This window comes from Aulonocara sp. 'chitande type north' Nkhata Bay, linkage group LG3 (genome assembly GCF_057382095.1).
Source record: "Aulonocara sp. 'chitande type north' Nkhata Bay isolate Kocher_YH1m ecotype deep benthic linkage group LG3, A_spYH_male_GT1.1, whole genome shotgun sequence".
Classification (NCBI taxonomy): Eukaryota; Metazoa; Chordata; class Actinopteri; order Cichliformes; family Cichlidae; genus Aulonocara; species Aulonocara sp. 'chitande type north' Nkhata Bay.
Window position 1 is genome coordinate 62,557,670 of NC_141346.1, and position 18,007 is coordinate 62,575,676.

At 43.3% G+C, this 18,007-nt stretch overlaps 1 protein-coding gene across 9 annotated transcripts; it reads left to right on the forward strand.

Annotated features, from left to right (window-relative positions):
• Nucleotides 1–4,273: 4,273 nt before the first annotated feature.
• Nucleotides 4,274–17,095, forward strand: mtmr1a (myotubularin related protein 1a). Of its 9 annotated transcripts, none has more exons than XM_086285425.1 (20): nucleotides 4,274–4,691; nucleotides 5,991–6,096; nucleotides 6,174–6,197; nucleotides 7,271–7,294; nucleotides 9,181–9,249; nucleotides 10,474–10,561; nucleotides 10,646–10,740; nucleotides 10,815–10,922; nucleotides 11,100–11,198; nucleotides 11,480–11,563; nucleotides 11,772–11,921; nucleotides 12,288–12,476; nucleotides 12,610–12,795; nucleotides 12,894–13,052; nucleotides 13,134–13,181; nucleotides 14,833–14,925; nucleotides 15,034–15,147; nucleotides 15,220–15,263; nucleotides 15,351–15,483; nucleotides 16,192–17,095. In XM_086285425.1, exons 1-20 carry the CDS (start codon nucleotides 4,585–4,587, stop codon nucleotides 16,351–16,353), a joined length of 2,082 nt encoding a protein of 693 aa, XP_086141551.1. In that variant the 5' UTR covers nucleotides 4,274–4,584; the 3' UTR covers nucleotides 16,354–17,095. The 9 variants fall into 9 exon arrangements, with proteins under 9 accessions (XP_086141551.1, XP_086141552.1, XP_086141553.1 ...); XM_086285426.1 differs by having other exon boundaries at nucleotides 9,184–9,249; XM_086285427.1 differs by lacking the exon at nucleotides 7,271–7,294.
• Nucleotides 17,096–18,007: the final 912 nt, after the last annotated feature.

The window sequence follows — 18,007 nt, forward strand, 5'->3', positions numbered from 1 at the left end:
TGAGCACTCAAACACAACTTCATCTAATGTTCACACTTTGATGGATGCATCAGAGAGCAACTTGGGGTTAGTGTCTCGCTCAAGGAGACTTTGGCATGCATATTAAATCTGCCAGAGATTGAACCACCAACCTTCACTCTGATTTTTTTTTTTTTTTTTTTTTTTTTAATCCATCAGCCATCATCAAGCTGCTAAATACATATTTGGAGTGGCTGTAGAGCAGCAGGTCACCTACTAGCTCTATCTACTGCTCTACAGCCACTCCAAATATGTATTTAGCAGCTTGATGATGGCTGATGGATTTAAAACAAACAAAAAAAGTCTTTGTAGGAGTCTATAAAGACTCTACATTTTCTACAGATACTCTGTAAAACATTGGAGTGTCAACTCTCTGGGCCCTGTTTCAGGAAGCCGGTTTAGTGGAAAAACTGAGTAAGTATACCCTGAGTTAATGAAAACTCTGGGTTTTCGGTTTCACAAAGCGAGTTCAGCTGAAGCCTGAGTGAGTCACTATGACGACACACGCCGTGAAGCTAACCTGCCCCCTAGCAGGTTTACTACAACTAACCCTGACTGTCTCCGCCCCTTTGTCGGAAACCTGACTGTAGGAAGTGTCAGACATGGCGTGCTCCTTCCTTGAAGAGCCAGTAGATGTTGAAGCCCAAATTCTCCGCAGAGCTCTCCGCCGGGAGAGAGTGATCAGAGCGCGTTTGGACATTTTATCATTTCCTGATGATTTCCTGTGTGAACGTCACCGTTTTTCAGCACAATCTATAAGTTATTTGAATAACATCCTCAGGCCATATATTACGCATGTGACACATCGCGGACATGCGCTCAGTCCATTACATATTATTTGTATTGCACTTCGGTTTTTTGCAAACGGGAGCTTTCTGTATAATATTGGTGACGCTGAGCACGTTTCCAAGGCTACCGTCTGTCGGGCAGTCAGGAATGTTACAGTTGCACTGAAACGTCTCCTGTAGTCGTTTGTGGTGTTCCCCGGTCATAGACCCACAAGATTTATCAAAGAGGGATGCCACAAAATTGCAGGTAGCAGGATGAACAAAACTTAATTTATGATGTGGTGATACTTGAACTACTACTTAAATTTTACATTTATTTTCACGGTTCCCAGGCGTGATTGGCTGTACAGATGGGACTCACATTCCAATCATTGCTCCTTCAGTAAATGAAGGAGACTATGTGAACAGGAAGTCTTTCCACAGCATTAATGTACAGGTACATAGTTCCCTGTAGCATTTCAAACTAACAAATCATTTCATTATAGTAATGGATGCTAATTTGTGTTCTCTGCACTGTGAAGATCATATGTGATGCTGCCAACATTATCACAAATGTGGAAGCCAAGTGGCCAGGCTCTGTTCATGACTCACAAATATTCCGTGAATGTACACAAAATTTGGACATGGTGAGTTGAGAATACTTTAAAATATATAAAGACCAATTGCTTCAGGGACATTTGAACTGAAGTGTATCCTTCTGTCTTAGGAGAGTTCACTGGCTACTTGCTTGGTGATAGGGGGTATCCATGTTTACCCTATTTGCTTACCCCTTACCCTGACCCTGAACCGGGCCCACAGCAGCGATATAATCTGGCTCATTGCAGGACAAGAGCCAGAATTGAAATGACTATCGGAATGCTTAAGGCCCGGTTCCAGTGCCTGCAAAGACTCAGGGTCACCCCAGAAAGGGCATGTGACATTATTGTGGCATGTGTGATTCTTCACAACATTGCCACAATTAGAGGAGAACACTGTCCTTCTGAACCAAACATCAGCAGTGATCCAAACCATGAACATCCTGACCCTCCCACGGACATACAAGATGGAAGCGCAGTCAGAGACACCATATGTCACAATCATTTCTTTTGACCCATCACCTCAACATGTTGAAAGAAGAATAAACAGATTTTCTGTTCAACTGGCTTTATTGGTCGCCTGTATTTCCTGTACACAAAGTATTAAAAGATGTAAACCTCATAAAGTGTCTCTGTTGCTTCCTCCTCTGTAACAGCTGTCAATGTTTCTTCATTATTTTCCTGTAGTAAAGAAATAGACAACATTGCTGTTCTACTGTGAACTCATATAATCTGTGGAGTATTACTCACAACTGCATGTTGGTCTGGCTCAACAGGAGGCTGCACCAGATGCAGTACACCATCACCATCAACTGATAGAATATGAGGTTTATACAGGTCACTTATAACTTACAAGGGACCAAATGGCAATTAACAAACATACCAATCACCTTACACTTCATTGTCATTATGCTCTCAAAGACAACCAAGACTGAGGGAAGGCAAAATCAGTAGGAAAATAACTTCACTACAAAATAATCCATTATGGTAAAGAGTTTATCAAATGAATGAGTAGCACTGCAAAGGTGACTGTGAAGAAAGGATGTATGCACATCATGTATTATTTTGAATTTACCCCCTATGTAGGCACTTGTGTCTTGCGGGGTTATTGACTCAGAGGATGTCCCCGCAGAGATGCCTTCAGCCACAGGGCGCCCACTGTTTTGGCTGAGGGCCAACTGCTCAGCCTCTGTGAGTGGTGGTGGTGGAGGACCCCCACCTGTTTTTCGGGCCTCCGCTTTTTTTCTGTTGGCTATAACGGGCCACATTTGAGCATACAGAGTAAGCAAATATGTACTTGTAATGTGCTCAGATAATTTCAATAAGTGCTTACAGAGGGAAAATTAATGTAGCCTCTAACTGCAATTGATTTACATGGGACAAACAGACCAAGCACTATGGCTCATAATACAATTACACCTTACCTGTTTGGACTATATTTTTATATTTCATTTTTACTTGCTGCCAGGAACGTTTGGGGCCTGTTGGGTTGCACTTGCGCTCACATCACATCACAAAATAAAATGTATAAAATAACAAATAAAATATAATAAAATAACGTGTTAAATGGGTGGAAATCCCTCGATCAATGTTTAAATTAACACTCACGCATTGACTCTGTCGGCTATGTTTTGCCATGCATGCTTCCTTTCTTTCGCAGCTGAGGCTGTGTTACTTTTTTCCGCGGAATTTGCATGTTATCGGCATATGCTGCCATCAGAATTTCGGCCTCAAGCGCTGTAAAATACATTGACCGCGCCTTCTTTCCCTCCGTCTCCATGGTGACTCGCTTAATCTGTGCTCCGCTTATCAGGGCTTTATGTATCCTCGTGCGCGTGCTTAACTTGGGGTTAAAGCAACTCCGCGTTGATTGAACTAATTGTTATCAGCCTTTCTGAAACCGAATATTCCGAGTTGGACAGTTCGGGGTTACTCAACCCTGCGTATCGTTTTTCACTCTGAGTTTTCTAAACCGGCTTCCTGAAACAGGGCCCTGGAGGGAAGTGATGTGAACAGCCTGCCAGATGTGAACCGGAGCAGTGTTCTGTTGAGCAGACTTCTGTGTAAAACGCAACAAACACCATGTTTGAACATAGAGGTGTCCATAAGTGCACGTGGCACCAGGACAGCCCAGGCTGCAGGCTGATGATTGATTTTGATTTATGATTGAATGATGTTCCTGTTCCTCTGCACAGGTGTTTAAAAAAATAATAATAATAAAAATTGCGAGTTTACCAGTTACAAAAGCATGTTTTCCTCTTCCTGTAAAAAAGGAAAAAATATAATTTCATAGATTTTTCAAGTGTGGAGAAAAAGTGAAAACCAATTATTGTCATTTAATTTATTACCCATAAAGAAAGTAGTTAATTTAAGACATTTACTGATAATTATCAGGGTGATGAATTTTTCAGGTTGATGTTAGGAAAGCTTGGAGTTTTTGTTAAAAAAAAAAAAATTAACTCAAGAAGATATTTTCTTTATATATATATATATGCTGTATACATGCTATATCAGTGCATCCTATGTTTATTATTGGTCTTGAAGAATACCTGTGACAGAATTTTGTTGTAATATTTTAATTAATGATGTAGATTTTTTGCAGTTGCTCCAACTTTTCTGCATTTAAAGATTATATGAAACATCCTTTAAGCAGTTACCCCCGTTTCTACCAGCAGTCCTAAATGTGGTGAATTCAGACAGGTTAATTTAAGATAGAATATGTGGTTATTTATTTATTCGTGTGTTTTTTGTATTGTGTTATTATTTGATGAACATGTTTGACACCCACATCCTCTCGTGGCATTTTTCTTCGTTCCGTGTTGACTTCTTCTTCTTCTTGCGCTGATGTGGCAGTTTTGTCTAAATGGCGACGCCTGTCGGTCAGACCCTGCAACAGCATCCTTAGCACTGGTAGAAGCCGTGGCGACGTCACTGTTTGCGAACAACAATGCTGCGGGTATAGATGCGACTAAGAGGAAGTGCAAACAACCAAAGCAGAGGAAACCACTGCATGTGAGATCCGCTGTCGAGCCTCTGATTAGTTTCTTTACACCGTTCGGAGTCCTTAAAGATCCATTACAGCCGCTGGGAGCGGACACTGGAATTACACCGAGCTTTAGTTTCATCCGCATCCCTTGTCTGTATCAGAGGAAACCATCATCTGCGCCCCCCGGTGACCCAGAAACGAAGCAGTCGTGTGACAGATGGAGAAACAGGCCGGAGGTGCCGGCGCTGGGGACGGTGCAGGGGCGAACAGAAAGCCGTGGGGCTCGCCGACTTGCGGCGCGGCAGCCGGTGATACCCTGGACAGGTAAGCAGGCTCGCTAACGAGAAAACGTGACGTCGATGCCCAGCTTGTTACTTATGCTCGTCTCGCTTTCCCACTGAACACCAGCAACATGAAGTATTAGTAGTATTTCTTCACACCTTCATCTCGGCATCGATCCACAGACCAGTGCTTGGGTCAAACTTTCCAACGTGACAAAACACTCATTTAGCTTGTTAGCATTTCATCTCAGTGTTATTTGGAACCACAACATACAACACAGTAGCTGACAAAATAATACGGTCACGTGATTAACACAGCATATAGGAAATGCACAGGAATGAGGCGGAATATGGCCACCCAGCCTGCAGACGCCGAGTTACGCATCCGTATCTGCCGCTCAGAGGAAGCGACGTGCAGCGCAGCCACCTGAGGGAGAGATGACGTGGTGACAGAAACGTTACAATGTTGCTCCTGTTAAAACAATGCCGACACTGAAACGTGGGGTTGTGTTGTGCTGGGTAGGAACCATGTTCTTTATGTAGTCTTTATGCTGATGCCTGCTTATCATCCCCCCATTATAGTACTAAAACTGGAGGAAGCGTCACACAGTCGTAACTCCTCCCCCTCAACATTCCAAGACATTCACACCACAAAGCTGCTCCAATCCAGACTGAGTCTGTCAGAGGCACTGGCTTATCTTCTGTCACCGACAAGCTTCATATGAGCTGATATATTGTTCTCGGCTTGATATTCAGGACTGTCATGGAGACCGACCGTATGTCTCCATCACTCAGACAACCGCTGTCAAAGCTCAGGGACAGGATGTTGTACTGTCTGGCTCAGGAGTGGGAGAAAAATCCATACAGCAAAGTATCATCAAATTTTGCATCCAAAAATCAACATTTTATTAAATAAATGAAAATACTCTGTGAATACTACAAAAGTCTGACTTGGACTGACTGAAGTCACAATGCAGTTTATATCAGAGACAGATTGCATATAATTGGCAACTTCACCCCGTGTAGTTGCAGGCTGGTGTCAGTCTGATGGCAGACTCAGTCCAGCAACATTTCTGGCAGCTTTTAGTGGCAGTGTTGGTTTTCTTAGCAATCATCGTTTGCAGTTGAAATAATATTAGTTATGCATTAATAACATTGTTACTACACAGGGATTCTGCTCTTTGAGCTGGGGGAACGTTCTCATCTGTAACATGTGGTCAGCTGAACATCGTCCTCACTGACAGAGGATGTTTATCTGTTTAACACATGCATCTTACAGTGATGATGTTAAACGTGAATATAGCCGAATATACGTCAGTTCACTGTTTCACTCTGTGTTCAGTCCAACAGGTTCTCACGTAGAATGGTGTAAACAGCTAATAGCAGCCACAATCTCCAGTCAGATCTCAGGATCAGTCCAACCAGACATTGGGAGCAGGGACATCAAGGTAGATAACACACAGCACACACAGACACACACACTGCTGGCAGTGATTCTCATCCGTGTGTATTCTGTAACTAATAGGCTGGGAGAAGACCAGACTTCATGGTAAGTCTCGGAGACGTCTCCATGTGAGCTGCTTTGAGTGTGGGCGCCTAGTTTTGTCTGTTAAGTCCATATGAATGATAAAGTCTGCTGTCATTGTTTAGGGACACTACTGAGCAAGTTATCGACTGCTTCTGTCTGTCAGCGGCCTGCTCTCTGCAACCACCGCTCTGTAGCGAGGCGCATTTTGGCTCATTCATATTGAATTTTGTCTGTTAGACCTCAGATCAGGTAGAGGTGTAATGTTCTATGTATTGCACATTATATGCAATGTGCTTTATTAACTAGACGATGCTGCTCATATAGATCTGTTATTTAGCAGGGTTTAGCTGTATTGTTTGCAAGTCTAACACATCACACTAGACCTGCAGAGAGAGACCAAACTGTGGCCCCTGGTTGTATAACATTAGATCTTTGCAAACGCTGACAATAAAATATGATAACACCTCACTACATCTTCTACAGCTATTACGTTGCACCTGAGCAATAAGGCTGACCAATATTCAGAGAACTGGAGTTTTCCTTCCCGAAATCCAGATCGGAACCAAACTCTGTGCTTATAGCTGCTGAGAACTGTGAGCTGAACAGTGTTAGTTGTGTTATTTCTTTGAAAAGTTGCATTTCCAGGAACTTATCACAGTCTTGAGAAATGTAACCAGAGTAGCACAGACTTCACTGTCACCACTGTGGTATGTACACTGTCTGTGAAATGACAAATAGCTCCTGAATGTAAAAAGACACCACTCTGTGCACATCTAATGAAATGTGTGTAGTGATTTCACCTCCACTGTGTCAGATCAAACCCTCCGATTTAAGGCTCACTTCATTAGAACAAAGTTAGAAGCGCAGCTTTCCTGCAGCTTGTCTGAACTTGTATCGGCTGTTTGTCACTTGTTGTCTTTGCTTGAATTTTGAGGCTCATTGTTTGGAGGTTGCTTCTGCGCGCTTGTCTATTTGCATCCTTCTGTTATAAACACAGACTGATGTGCCACACATTAAAGATAACCTTTGGGTTGAACCAGAGTGTCACCTTAGTGCTTTCCATTTCATGTCCATGTGGTGTGTTTAACCTCCAGGTGTCCAAGAGGCTGAATCGCAGGGTAAGAGTTGTTGTCCTTTCAACACATTTACAACACAAGTGTACTGCACACACACAGGAGTTTTGTAGCCTGGGATAAAGCAACAGCTGCCTCTTGACTGTGATTCTTGTGATACAGCAAATGTTCAAATTAGACGAATACCTGTAACGGCTTTAGGACGTGCTCTGAATAAATATTGCATGTGATGCAAATTTGAGCAGTTTGTTACTGTGTGACAGTGTGTAACCAAATCAGCCTCCTGCTGCAGACGGACCAGAGCTGCTGCTCCTCTCTGCTCACTGTACTTCCTGTTTTATCCCTCTCTGCTTTTCTTCATCTTTCTTTTTTCATTCTTAATTAAGTATGAAACTGACTCCACTGCAACAGAGAAAGAAACCAACCAGACAAACTGTAGCGCCTCAATAAGAAAATCTAATTAAAGTGGGGTTTTTTGTAACTCGATGTTGTTTGATGAGTGGACTGGCTGCAAATCAATTTCCCATTGGGGACATTAAAGTTACCAAACAGTGTTTGCATGTGAAGGCCATCACAGTGGTGGGAGCATCAAGCTGTGGGAATAATTCAGTGTTTCTGGAACTGGGAATCATGCCAGTGGGTGGAAGGAATCCTGAATGGATCTGTGAAGCTTCTGAGCAAACCTAGGTCTGGATTGTTATAATAACAATAATAATACATTTTATCTATAGGTGCCTTTAAGAGGCTCAAGGTCACCTTACAATAGCACAAGAACAATCGCAACAATACAATATAAAAAACATGGCAAAATAACATTTAGACATAAGGTAAATAAGAAAAACACAAGCATGCAAGTATAGAAGCTGAGCAAGTAAAAATGGACTAAGACAGAGCAGGTGTATGCAATTCTGAATAGATGAGTTTTGAGGTGTGATTTAAAAGTGGTTTGTGGTCAGGAAGTTCTGGTGGAAGTGCATCCAAGTACATCCACCACACAGGCGGAGCAGAGTGGGGTCGTTAGGCCTGGGGTTCAAGCTTGACAGGAAGTGCTTCCTGGAGCTCTACCAGGGCCCAAAATGCCTGGAATTATTTAGAAAAAAAGAGATGCCCAAATACACACCACAGGGTCAAAGGTCACATACTTGTTGTTTTTCAGTGTTTAACAGTTCATACTTTTTGGCTGTTCTAAATCTTTTATTCATGTACATTCTGAGTGCCTCATTCAATATAAATTGTCAAATATTTGTGTTTTTCTCTTATTATCCCTGATAACACTCTTATAGTTTACAGTAGAGCAACACAACTACCAGATGTTGAAAGAAATAGTCGTCCTGACAAAGGGGACAAAAACTCTCAGATGATTTTATGACACTTTTACAGCTGAAACAGCAAAATGATTCCAGGCGGCCGGCTTAACATGATCGATGTTATTAAACCCCAACTTGCTCTTTATTGCATCTGTCAGAGGTAAAACGTGATTGGTGAACGAGGGATGCTTTGAGTGCTCACGTAGACTAGAAAAGCACTAACGAACGAGTCCATATTAGCATCAGGGGAGCTAATATTTTTGACTCTGGTAGGTTTTGTGAAATTAATTTGTTTCTGTGTGAAAGGGGACATAGTGTGCACATCCATCATATAAACCTCAGATGTTTGGGAACCCTGTTAAAAACTCCCTGCTGTTTAACAACACTTGGGAAACTTGACAAACCTACTTTAAACATTTTTCATAGACGGCCCAATAATTCTGTGCTCATCTGTTTCACACGAGCTAGACTTTGTTTTGTACTGCCCTCTCAAAGGGAGTGATGCACTTGTGTCGTCACATCTTCAAACACATAACATCTTTCAGTCTATAAGCGTGTCCTTTTACTATATAATCTCTCTCTGTCTCTTTGTCTCACTGTCTTCATGCTGGCTTTTCCCTGCAGCAGGATTCACAGGATGAAGGGCTTTGTTACCATGGAGACATTGACTCTGAGCATCCTTCCAATGCTTTGGCAAGTCTGTCTCTTACTTTTCTTCAGTTTTCTTGCTCCTCGCTCTGTTGGTCTGCCTGCTTCATCCTTTCCGTTCACTCTTCTTTCCCTTAGTGCTGCTGCGCTATCCTGGCAAAATGATATGTACAACAGTCAGGGAGGGTCTTATAAAAGATGTTACTGATTCGTATTCTTGGAAATGTAGAATGTGTGTGGTAGCCAGGTCCTGATTAAGAATCAGACAAAACATTAAAACCAGTATTGTTGAACAATCATATGACGCGCTTTGGTGACAGTGGGAAGGAAAAACCTCCGGCAGAACCAGGCTCAGGGAGGGGCGGGGCCATCTGCTGCGACCGGTTGGGTTGAGAGAAGGAAGACAGGATAAAGACATGCTGTGGAAGAGAGACAGAGATTAATAACAAGTATGATTCAGTGCAGAGAGGTCTGTTAATACATAAGCTGTGTCCCAAAACCTAGGATGCATCCTTTGCAGTAAGGAGGACCCGGCCTCCTTTGGAGGCCTTCTCGGCCCAAGTAGACCGAGGAGGCCGGAAGTGCAGAGCTTTGAAATTGGACGATCCAGCCTTCAGTTTTGCAACACTAGCTGTCTCGGTGGAGTTTAATAAACTCGGCCGTCTGCTCCTTGCCATCTAAAATATAACAGGACGCTGGAGCAAACTCTCGACGGTCTCTTTTGACGTTTATTCAGCTGTATAAAAACTATAACTTTAATCTCAGCCAAACCGATTTACTCACGAACAAATAAAATACTGAAAAAAGCCAAACATTAACATTTTTAAGTTATCTAAGTGACTGATATATCATGTTTAACCTCAGTAGCGAAACACGGCAGGAGTCTGAAAACAGCGTGCGGGGATTTTGCAGTTCTCGCTGGCTCGAGTGACCATTGAACCCCGGCTAGCTATCGAGCTGGTGGGTAACAGATGTCTCCGAAAACGTTGGAGCACTTTGGGACACAGCTTTAGTGAGTGAAGAAGGAACACCCAGTGCATCATGGGAATCCCCCGTCAGCCTACACCTATTGCAGCATAACTAAGGGAGGATCCAGCTCTAACTATATGCTTTAGCAAAAAGGATTATTGTTCTAACACTGATGAGTTTATTTTGCAACAGTAGCAAAATACCTCTCCATTACAGGCTTGATAACGATGTGTCTGCAAGTACTAGCTAGCATAAAACAGGTGTGTAGTGGTCCCACTGAGTGATCTGTGATCTTTGCAGACCCTCCCAGGTCTGAGATACGGAGCACAGGTCAAAATGTTCCAGAACCAGGTTCCTCTGCTCCCTGGAGAGACCATCCAAACTACAGGTACCTTCATTCTTCCTAGTCTCTATGTGTATTGTCCAGTCATACAAATACACCTGTGTAATCAGCGCTTTTCTTTTCCTACAGTCAAGGATGTGATGTACATTTGTCCATTCAGCGGTCTGGTTACTGGGACTTTGACCATCACAGACTACAAGCTGTACTTCATCAGTGTGGAAAAGGTCTGCTAGATTATTAGAAGTGCTGTAGCGCGCTCCATCTGTACCAGTGTGTTCATGTTAGTGTGTCCATTCAGGACTCTCCCTTCATTCTGGATGTGAACCTGGGAGTCATCAGCAGGATCGAATCCATCAGTGTTCCCAACCAAGGAGAGAACAACAAGGGACTGGAGCTGGTCTGCAAGGTACCGCTTTAATACACAAGCAGTCACACAAATGCATGATTATATGTGTTAAAGCACGTCATCTAACATCTTATAGGCATTTTTAGTTAACAGCAATAAAAGAAAAACCCAGAAAATGTGCAAATGTCTTATTTTGGCGAGTCTGCTGATTGAGCAGTTTCCTGCTTCATGCTTCAGGACATGAGGAGTCCCAGGTTTGCCTATAAGATGGAGGAGAGCCAGCCGGACGTGGTGGAGGTGCTGACCAAACATGCCTTTCCTCTGTCCCACAGTCTGGTCAGTTTAATTCTCTTGTCCTGTATTTACTGCTTTTAACTGACGTGTCACTCAGATCTGCCTCACAACATACAGTGACAGATAGCAGACGCAAGCACCAACATACAAAATGATAAAGAGGAGCAAAGGTTGGAGGATAGTGAGGAGTTTGACAGTTAGCTGTAGAAGGCTTTTGGTTAGTCCCATAAGGCAAACTGGTCGTGAGTGAGGGCGGTTATAGTAAAAACTACTGTTTGTCACATCTGCATGACTAATTCTGTAACTGTGACTTCCTCGGGCAGCCCTTGTTTGCCTTCCTGTACAAAGAGCAGTTTCCTGTGGACGGCTGGAAGGTGTATGACCCAGCAGCAGAATACAGACGTCAGGTAACTCCACGGGTGCCGTTACTCTACGACTGACATGTTGCCAGTTGACCTCATTTGTTGCAAAATGTTTCTCTGTTTCTTTTTTAATAGCACTTACTTTTCCAGCATCCTGAACATTTTATGTGTGAACAAGTTACGTGTGTATCAGATTTGTTTTCTACATTATCCAGACTTTGTTTCTTTTCTCTGCTTGCATGTCTTTTGTCAGGGGCTTCCTAATGAGAGCTGGACCATCAGTAAGATAAACAGCACCTACGAGCTATGTGACACGTATCCTTCCGTCCTGGTCATCCCCACCAACATCACAGATGAAGACATCAAACGAGTGGCTGTGTTCAGAGCCAAGCACCGTATACCGGTCAGTCTGAGCACAGATCTGAGGCTTTGCTCTTTATCTCAGAGTAGAACGGGAGCAGCTCCCAGTTTGGATTCGAGGGACAGACAGCGTCTCTACTTTTAAGATTAAAGATATAGTTAGGGCTGGATTAGCTGACCCTAAACCTCCCTAATGTTACGCTGCAATAGGCTGCTGCAAGCTTCCCGCGATGTTCGCAGGTTCACTGGCTGATGACTTGTCAGTTAGCCATACATCTTGCTTTGTAACTTTAGTATTTATGGGAACACACATAATGAATGTTAGTTTAGATTCTGTCCGAGCTGTTTCCTCATGCTGTGCTCATTGTGTTTGGCTCGCTTGAACTGGTCTTGCTCTTCCGGCTTGCAGGTCTTGTCCTGGATCCACCCGGAGTCTCAGGCCACCATTGTACGCTGTAGCCAGCCGCTAGTTGGGCCGTCAGACCGTCGCTGTAAAGAAGACGAACGCTTTCTCCAAATCATCATGGACGCCAACGCTCAGTCCCACAAGCTCACCATCTTTGATGCCCGACAGAGCAGCGTGGCCATCACCAACAAGGTGCAACACAGAGCGTTTTAACCACGCTGCTATAGAGACATGCTTCTTCATCACTGCTCACCCTTACATCACTTATTAACACGGAAATCTCTCTTTTTCTTTTGGACTCCTCCGCTGCCTCCATCACATGCAGGGAAAGGATGGAGGGTATGAAAGCGAGAGTTTCTACCCCAATGTAGAGCTAAACTTCCTGGAAATTCCAAACATTCATGTGATGAGGGAGTCTCTCAGGAAGATGAAGGATGTCGTTTATCCTACCATAGACGAAGCCCACTGGCACTCCTTTATCGACCAGACGCACTGGCTGGAGTACATACGGGTAAACTACACAAACGCACGCCAGCCACATAAAAGAAGGAACAAGCTGTTTCCTTATGCAAAGAATAGATCTTAACCACACGGCCCTGCTGTGTTTAGCTGTTATTAGCAGGAGCAGCAAAGGTAGCTGATAAGCTGGAGTCTGGGAAGACATCGGTGGTGGTTCACTGCAGCGACGGCTGGGACAGGACAGCCCAGCTTACCTCTCTGGCCATGCTGATGCTGGACAGTTACTATCGCACACTGAGAGGCTTCCAGGTTACACACACCAAGTACACACTCCAGACCTCATCTTTGCATGTAGTAACGTACTAAACATATATATGCTTGTGTTTGCAGGTTTTAGTGGAGAAGGAGTGGATTAGTTTTGGACACAAGTTTGCTGCTGTAAGAGTCTGCTACATATAATATTTGTTGGTTTGCTTTATATCCCTATTTTTTACATAACAACATAACAATCTGGCATCAACATGCAGTCATTTACATAGTTACCTGGAATGAAGTACATTCACGGGCCTTTGCTTTTCATGTAGACGCTCCAGTGTCGCTGCATATGTAAACAAGTTAGAGGTGCTGTAATGCAGTGATGCATTTGCTTCACATGCAGAGATTCCGAGTCCAGGAGGAGAAATACTTACGAGAAGATCTGTCATAAAAATCTGCACCATATTAAATATGCATGCCTTGTTATTAAGGAAGCAGCCAGAAGAAGCTTTTAGTTGTATATGTGAAAGCAAATGATACGACTCAACATCAGGCATTCTTTACCTCGCCAGCTCCACAGTTAGAAGTCTGCCAGATAGTTTGCAAAATTAATTAATAATACTAATTAATAATTTGAAAATAGGGCAGGAAACTGAACGGCAAATGCAGAGCAAAGGAAAAATTGATATGTTTTATATTTTAGATTCCAGCCTTTGCTTTGTTGGCAGCGCTGCAAACCCTCGGCCTTCTCTCAGTGAGCTTCATGATGGGGTCACCTGACGTGTTTCCCCTCACAGGTGAGCCTGTCAGGGCTCATTTGCTGAATTTCTTGCCTTCTTAATGAGGTTGGGACCATCAGGTGTGTTGTGCAGCAGTCAGGTTGGTGCACAGCTGGCAGCCATATTTGACAACTGTTAGAATTCATATTATGGCAAGAACCAATCAGCTGAGAGAAACAACAGCCCATCATTACTTTAAGAACTGAAGGTCAGTCAGGCTGTAAAACTGCTAAAACTTTGAATGTGTCCCCAAGTGCTGTCACAAAAAGCATCAAGACCACGATGAGACTGTCTGACATGAGGACGCCCCAGGAAAGGAAGAGCAGGAGTCCCCTCTGCTGCTGAGGATTCATCCGAGTCACCAGCCTCAGAAATCACAAGTTAACAGCAGCTCAGATCAGAGCCCAGATAGATGCCACACAGAGCTCCAGTAGCAGACACATCTCTACATGTTCAGAGGAGACTGTGTGAATCAGGCCTTTATGGTCAAACAGCTGCTGAGAAACACAAGGAGTGGACATTAGACCAGAGGACATCTGTGCTTTGGTCTGATGGGTCCAAATCTGAGATCTTTGGTTCCACCTGCCGTGTCTTTGTGCGATGCAGAAATGAAGGCAAAAGGACCAACAAGTGCTCAGCATCTCTGGGAACTCCTTCAAGACTGTTGGAAACCGTTTCAGGAGACGACCTCATGAAGCTCATGGCGAGAACGCCAAGAGTGAGCAAAGCAGGACTCAAAGCAAAGGCTGTTTGGAAGAATCTGAAATATCAAACATGTTCTGAGTTATTTCACACTTTTTTGTTGTTACAGAATTTCATGTGTTCATTCATAGTTCTGATGCCTTCAGTGAGAATCTACAGTGTAAACACTCGTGAAAATAAAGGAACAACATCCATACTTTTGACTGGTTGTATATTTTTGTGTAAAGGCTCAGAAATGATGCAGGAGTCTAGTTTCATATTAAACATATCAGATGTAAGAAATATGAAGATTTGAAACGACGTCAGGCAGGCTGAACAAATGCTTATAACTACTTTTCCCCCCTGTGTTAAAGCGCGTGGGCCACGGTGATGAGAACCATGCTAACTCAGAGCGCTCGCCTCTGTTCGTCCAGTTTATCGACTGCGTCTGGCAGATGACTCGACAGGTTGGTCCTGGACTCCGGCTTCAACAGCACATCGTGTTCGTTTCTTGATTCCAGTATGTCTTTGTGTGTACGTATTTACATCATTTCTCTGACTCGTTCTGAACGCAGTTCCCAGCAGCCTTTGAGTTCAATGAGCTCTTCCTGATCACCGTGCTGGACCATCTGTACAGCTGTCTGTTTGGTACATTCCTCTACAGCAGTGAACAGGAGCGGGCCAACCAGGTATGTTCGTGTCCTGATGCAACAGGGTCATAGAAGCTGTTTCAGCTGAAAGTCTAACTTTGTTTTGTGCAGGAGGTTCCAGCCAAGACTGTGTCTCTCTGGTCGTACATCAACAGGTACGTTAATGACCTCGCTGGTTATGTTAAGCGTGAGTGGACAAGATTACTGAAAGGTTTTGACTGGTTGATGCTGTTACCTGACAGCCAGCCCGAGGACTTCACCAACCCCTTCTACGTGGACTATGAGAACCATGTTCTCTACCCGATGGTTTCGCCCAGACACCTGGAGCTTTGGACCAGTTACTATGCCCGCTGGAACCCACGCATGAGGCCACAGGTACGCTGGTGGTAGCTGGTGAAGGAGTCTGGTTAGGGCTGAGATGTTCACCACAGATAAATGTTACCAGAAAACAACAGGTAACAGAAACAAGATCTACAAGAAAGCTCTCATGATGGATTTAGTCATCCATCCACCCGCTTCTGCTTCTCCTTGTCAGGGTTGCGGGCTGATCAATTATTGATTCATGTACTAACAGGAACCGAGCAACAGAGACCGTATGGTTACATTGTGACCTTGGTTCTCTGAGTAAGAATCTCTGGAGAGTGGAGATGGATATGATGGAGAACTAATGTCTAAGTTCTATATTTCACTGTTTTACTCTTTGGTGCAGTTGTGGATATTATTTTTGTGGCTCAGCTGCAGGGGAGGGTGGAGCAGTGGGTTCAGGGGAAGCTGAGCCACACAGCTGCTCTCAGTCACCTGGTCATGCTGGGACACAGGACACGGGACCTGATGAGAGAAGGGAAGATAAAATTTTGATCAAATAATCCCAGACGAAGGAGCTTATTTTTTATAATACAGAGAAGAAAACATCTTCTTTTCTATTCAGTTCTGGCTGCTTATCTCCTGATGGTGTTGGAGTTCACTCACAAACAGCAGACACTCAGACAGAGCTCACAGTAAGAGTCTCAGCTGTGCCGAGCTGAGTCTACTGAGGACTGCTGGAGAAAGACTGTAGCTCCTCACGCTGTGATTGTGTTTCAGGTACCAGTGCACCAGACTCTGAAGGATCTGCTGATCCTGAGAGCAGAGCTCCAGAGAAGGGTGGAGGAGCTGCAAAGAGAGGCTTCATCCCACTCCCTGTCGTCCTCCTCGGACCACTCCCCGACACACACTGCAGGAACCCCGCTGCACACGGCTGTCTGACAGGGATGGCCACACATGACTGCTTTTATGTGTTTTAACAAAGTTACACCAAAATACTAATTGACTGATATTTTTATCAACATTTCCATTTGAGAAAAATAAAATAACTCCTCGAGATATTTGTAAAATTAAAAAGCATTTAGAAAATGTTTTAAACTAGACCTAACTGAAGCGTCCTGTTAACTATATTTATATTATTTTTATTGCACTTCACAAGAGCATGGATTTTTTCTACTGTTCAACCAAAGCATGTTAGAAAACATGTTAATATAAAGTGATTTGGGTTCATTTTCTTGTTGCACTCTGTGGATGTTGCACCAGTTCAACCTTAAAACTAATTATGTGAATGCAAAGCATGAAAAATAAAAAGTTATTCTTATTCAGAGTTTGTGGTTTAAGGCTCTATGTGCAGATTTTTATATGATGTGTTGTTGTTTTATGGCTCTGCTACTCTGACGAGTCACATGCACTGCTGAACACGCTCCAGCTGGTAATGTTTATTGATTTGTAATGAAGACAGTTATGAACGGAAACTGTAAAATTATTAAACTCTAAAGAAGATAACAGCTACAGCTGTTTTATTTTCCAGCTCTACCAGACAGTTCATGGACCAGATCTATTCTCTGCTTACAAACACAGGGACCAACGTGGGTCTGCATGCAGAGACTGCTGTGTTTCCTTTTTATTTTTTACAAACACCAACTTCTTTTTTGTCTTAAATAAACTATTTTTGTCTTCTGTGTTTCTGTTGCGTCTCTGTGAAACAACACGTCCCTGGTCACATCCTTCAAAACGTGTTTTTTTTTTCACTGTATAAAATTGCACTAACTGCTTGCAATGCATGCCCCTCATGTATGACTGTATGCATGTTCATGCTGCTCTGTTTTCTCAGTTTGCTTCAGAATCAGTGTTAGAACCTGGCAAATAAGAATTTTTATTCATATTTCATTCTTATATGGAACACAATATGTGTCATTATGAAGGCCTTAAATGCACAGGGTGCAGTGGGTCTGCCACCCTGTGTAGCTTCACACACTCCTGACAAACTGATGTTGCAGAAACATTATACACAGCAGCTTAAGAATAAAACAAAACACGACAGACAGCAGGTGTTAATTTGATCATAATTGATTGCTTTTGTATCATTATCGTTCTTATTTACACATTTAAATACAACAGCAACGCTGACCAAAGTCCTGTACAGAAATACAAAATAGTATCAAACAGCTCGTACTGTATGAAAAGCCAGTGAATACAAATGTGTTTTTAGTTGAGATTTGTAAAGACTGACAGTAGGAGCCTGTCTGATGTGTAGGGGTACATTTAGGGGCTACGAACCCTTGATGGCCTCTGTGAACCAGCCTCGACCTTGGTGCGGCTAAAAGCAACAAATCATTTGATCTAAGAGATCTAGAGGGCGCATAAGGCTGCAAGAGGTCAGACACCCAGGAGCGTGTCCATTCAGTGCTTTGTAAGTCAACAATAGTATTTTAAAATCAATTCTGAAGTGAACGGCGAGCATCGGGGAAATATGTTCACGTCTTTTAGTTCGTGTCAGAAGACGAGCTGCAGCATTTTCGACCAATTGCAGTCTTGCGAGGCAGGTCCGACTAACTCCAACATATAAGGAGTTATAATAGTTCAGCTGGGATGT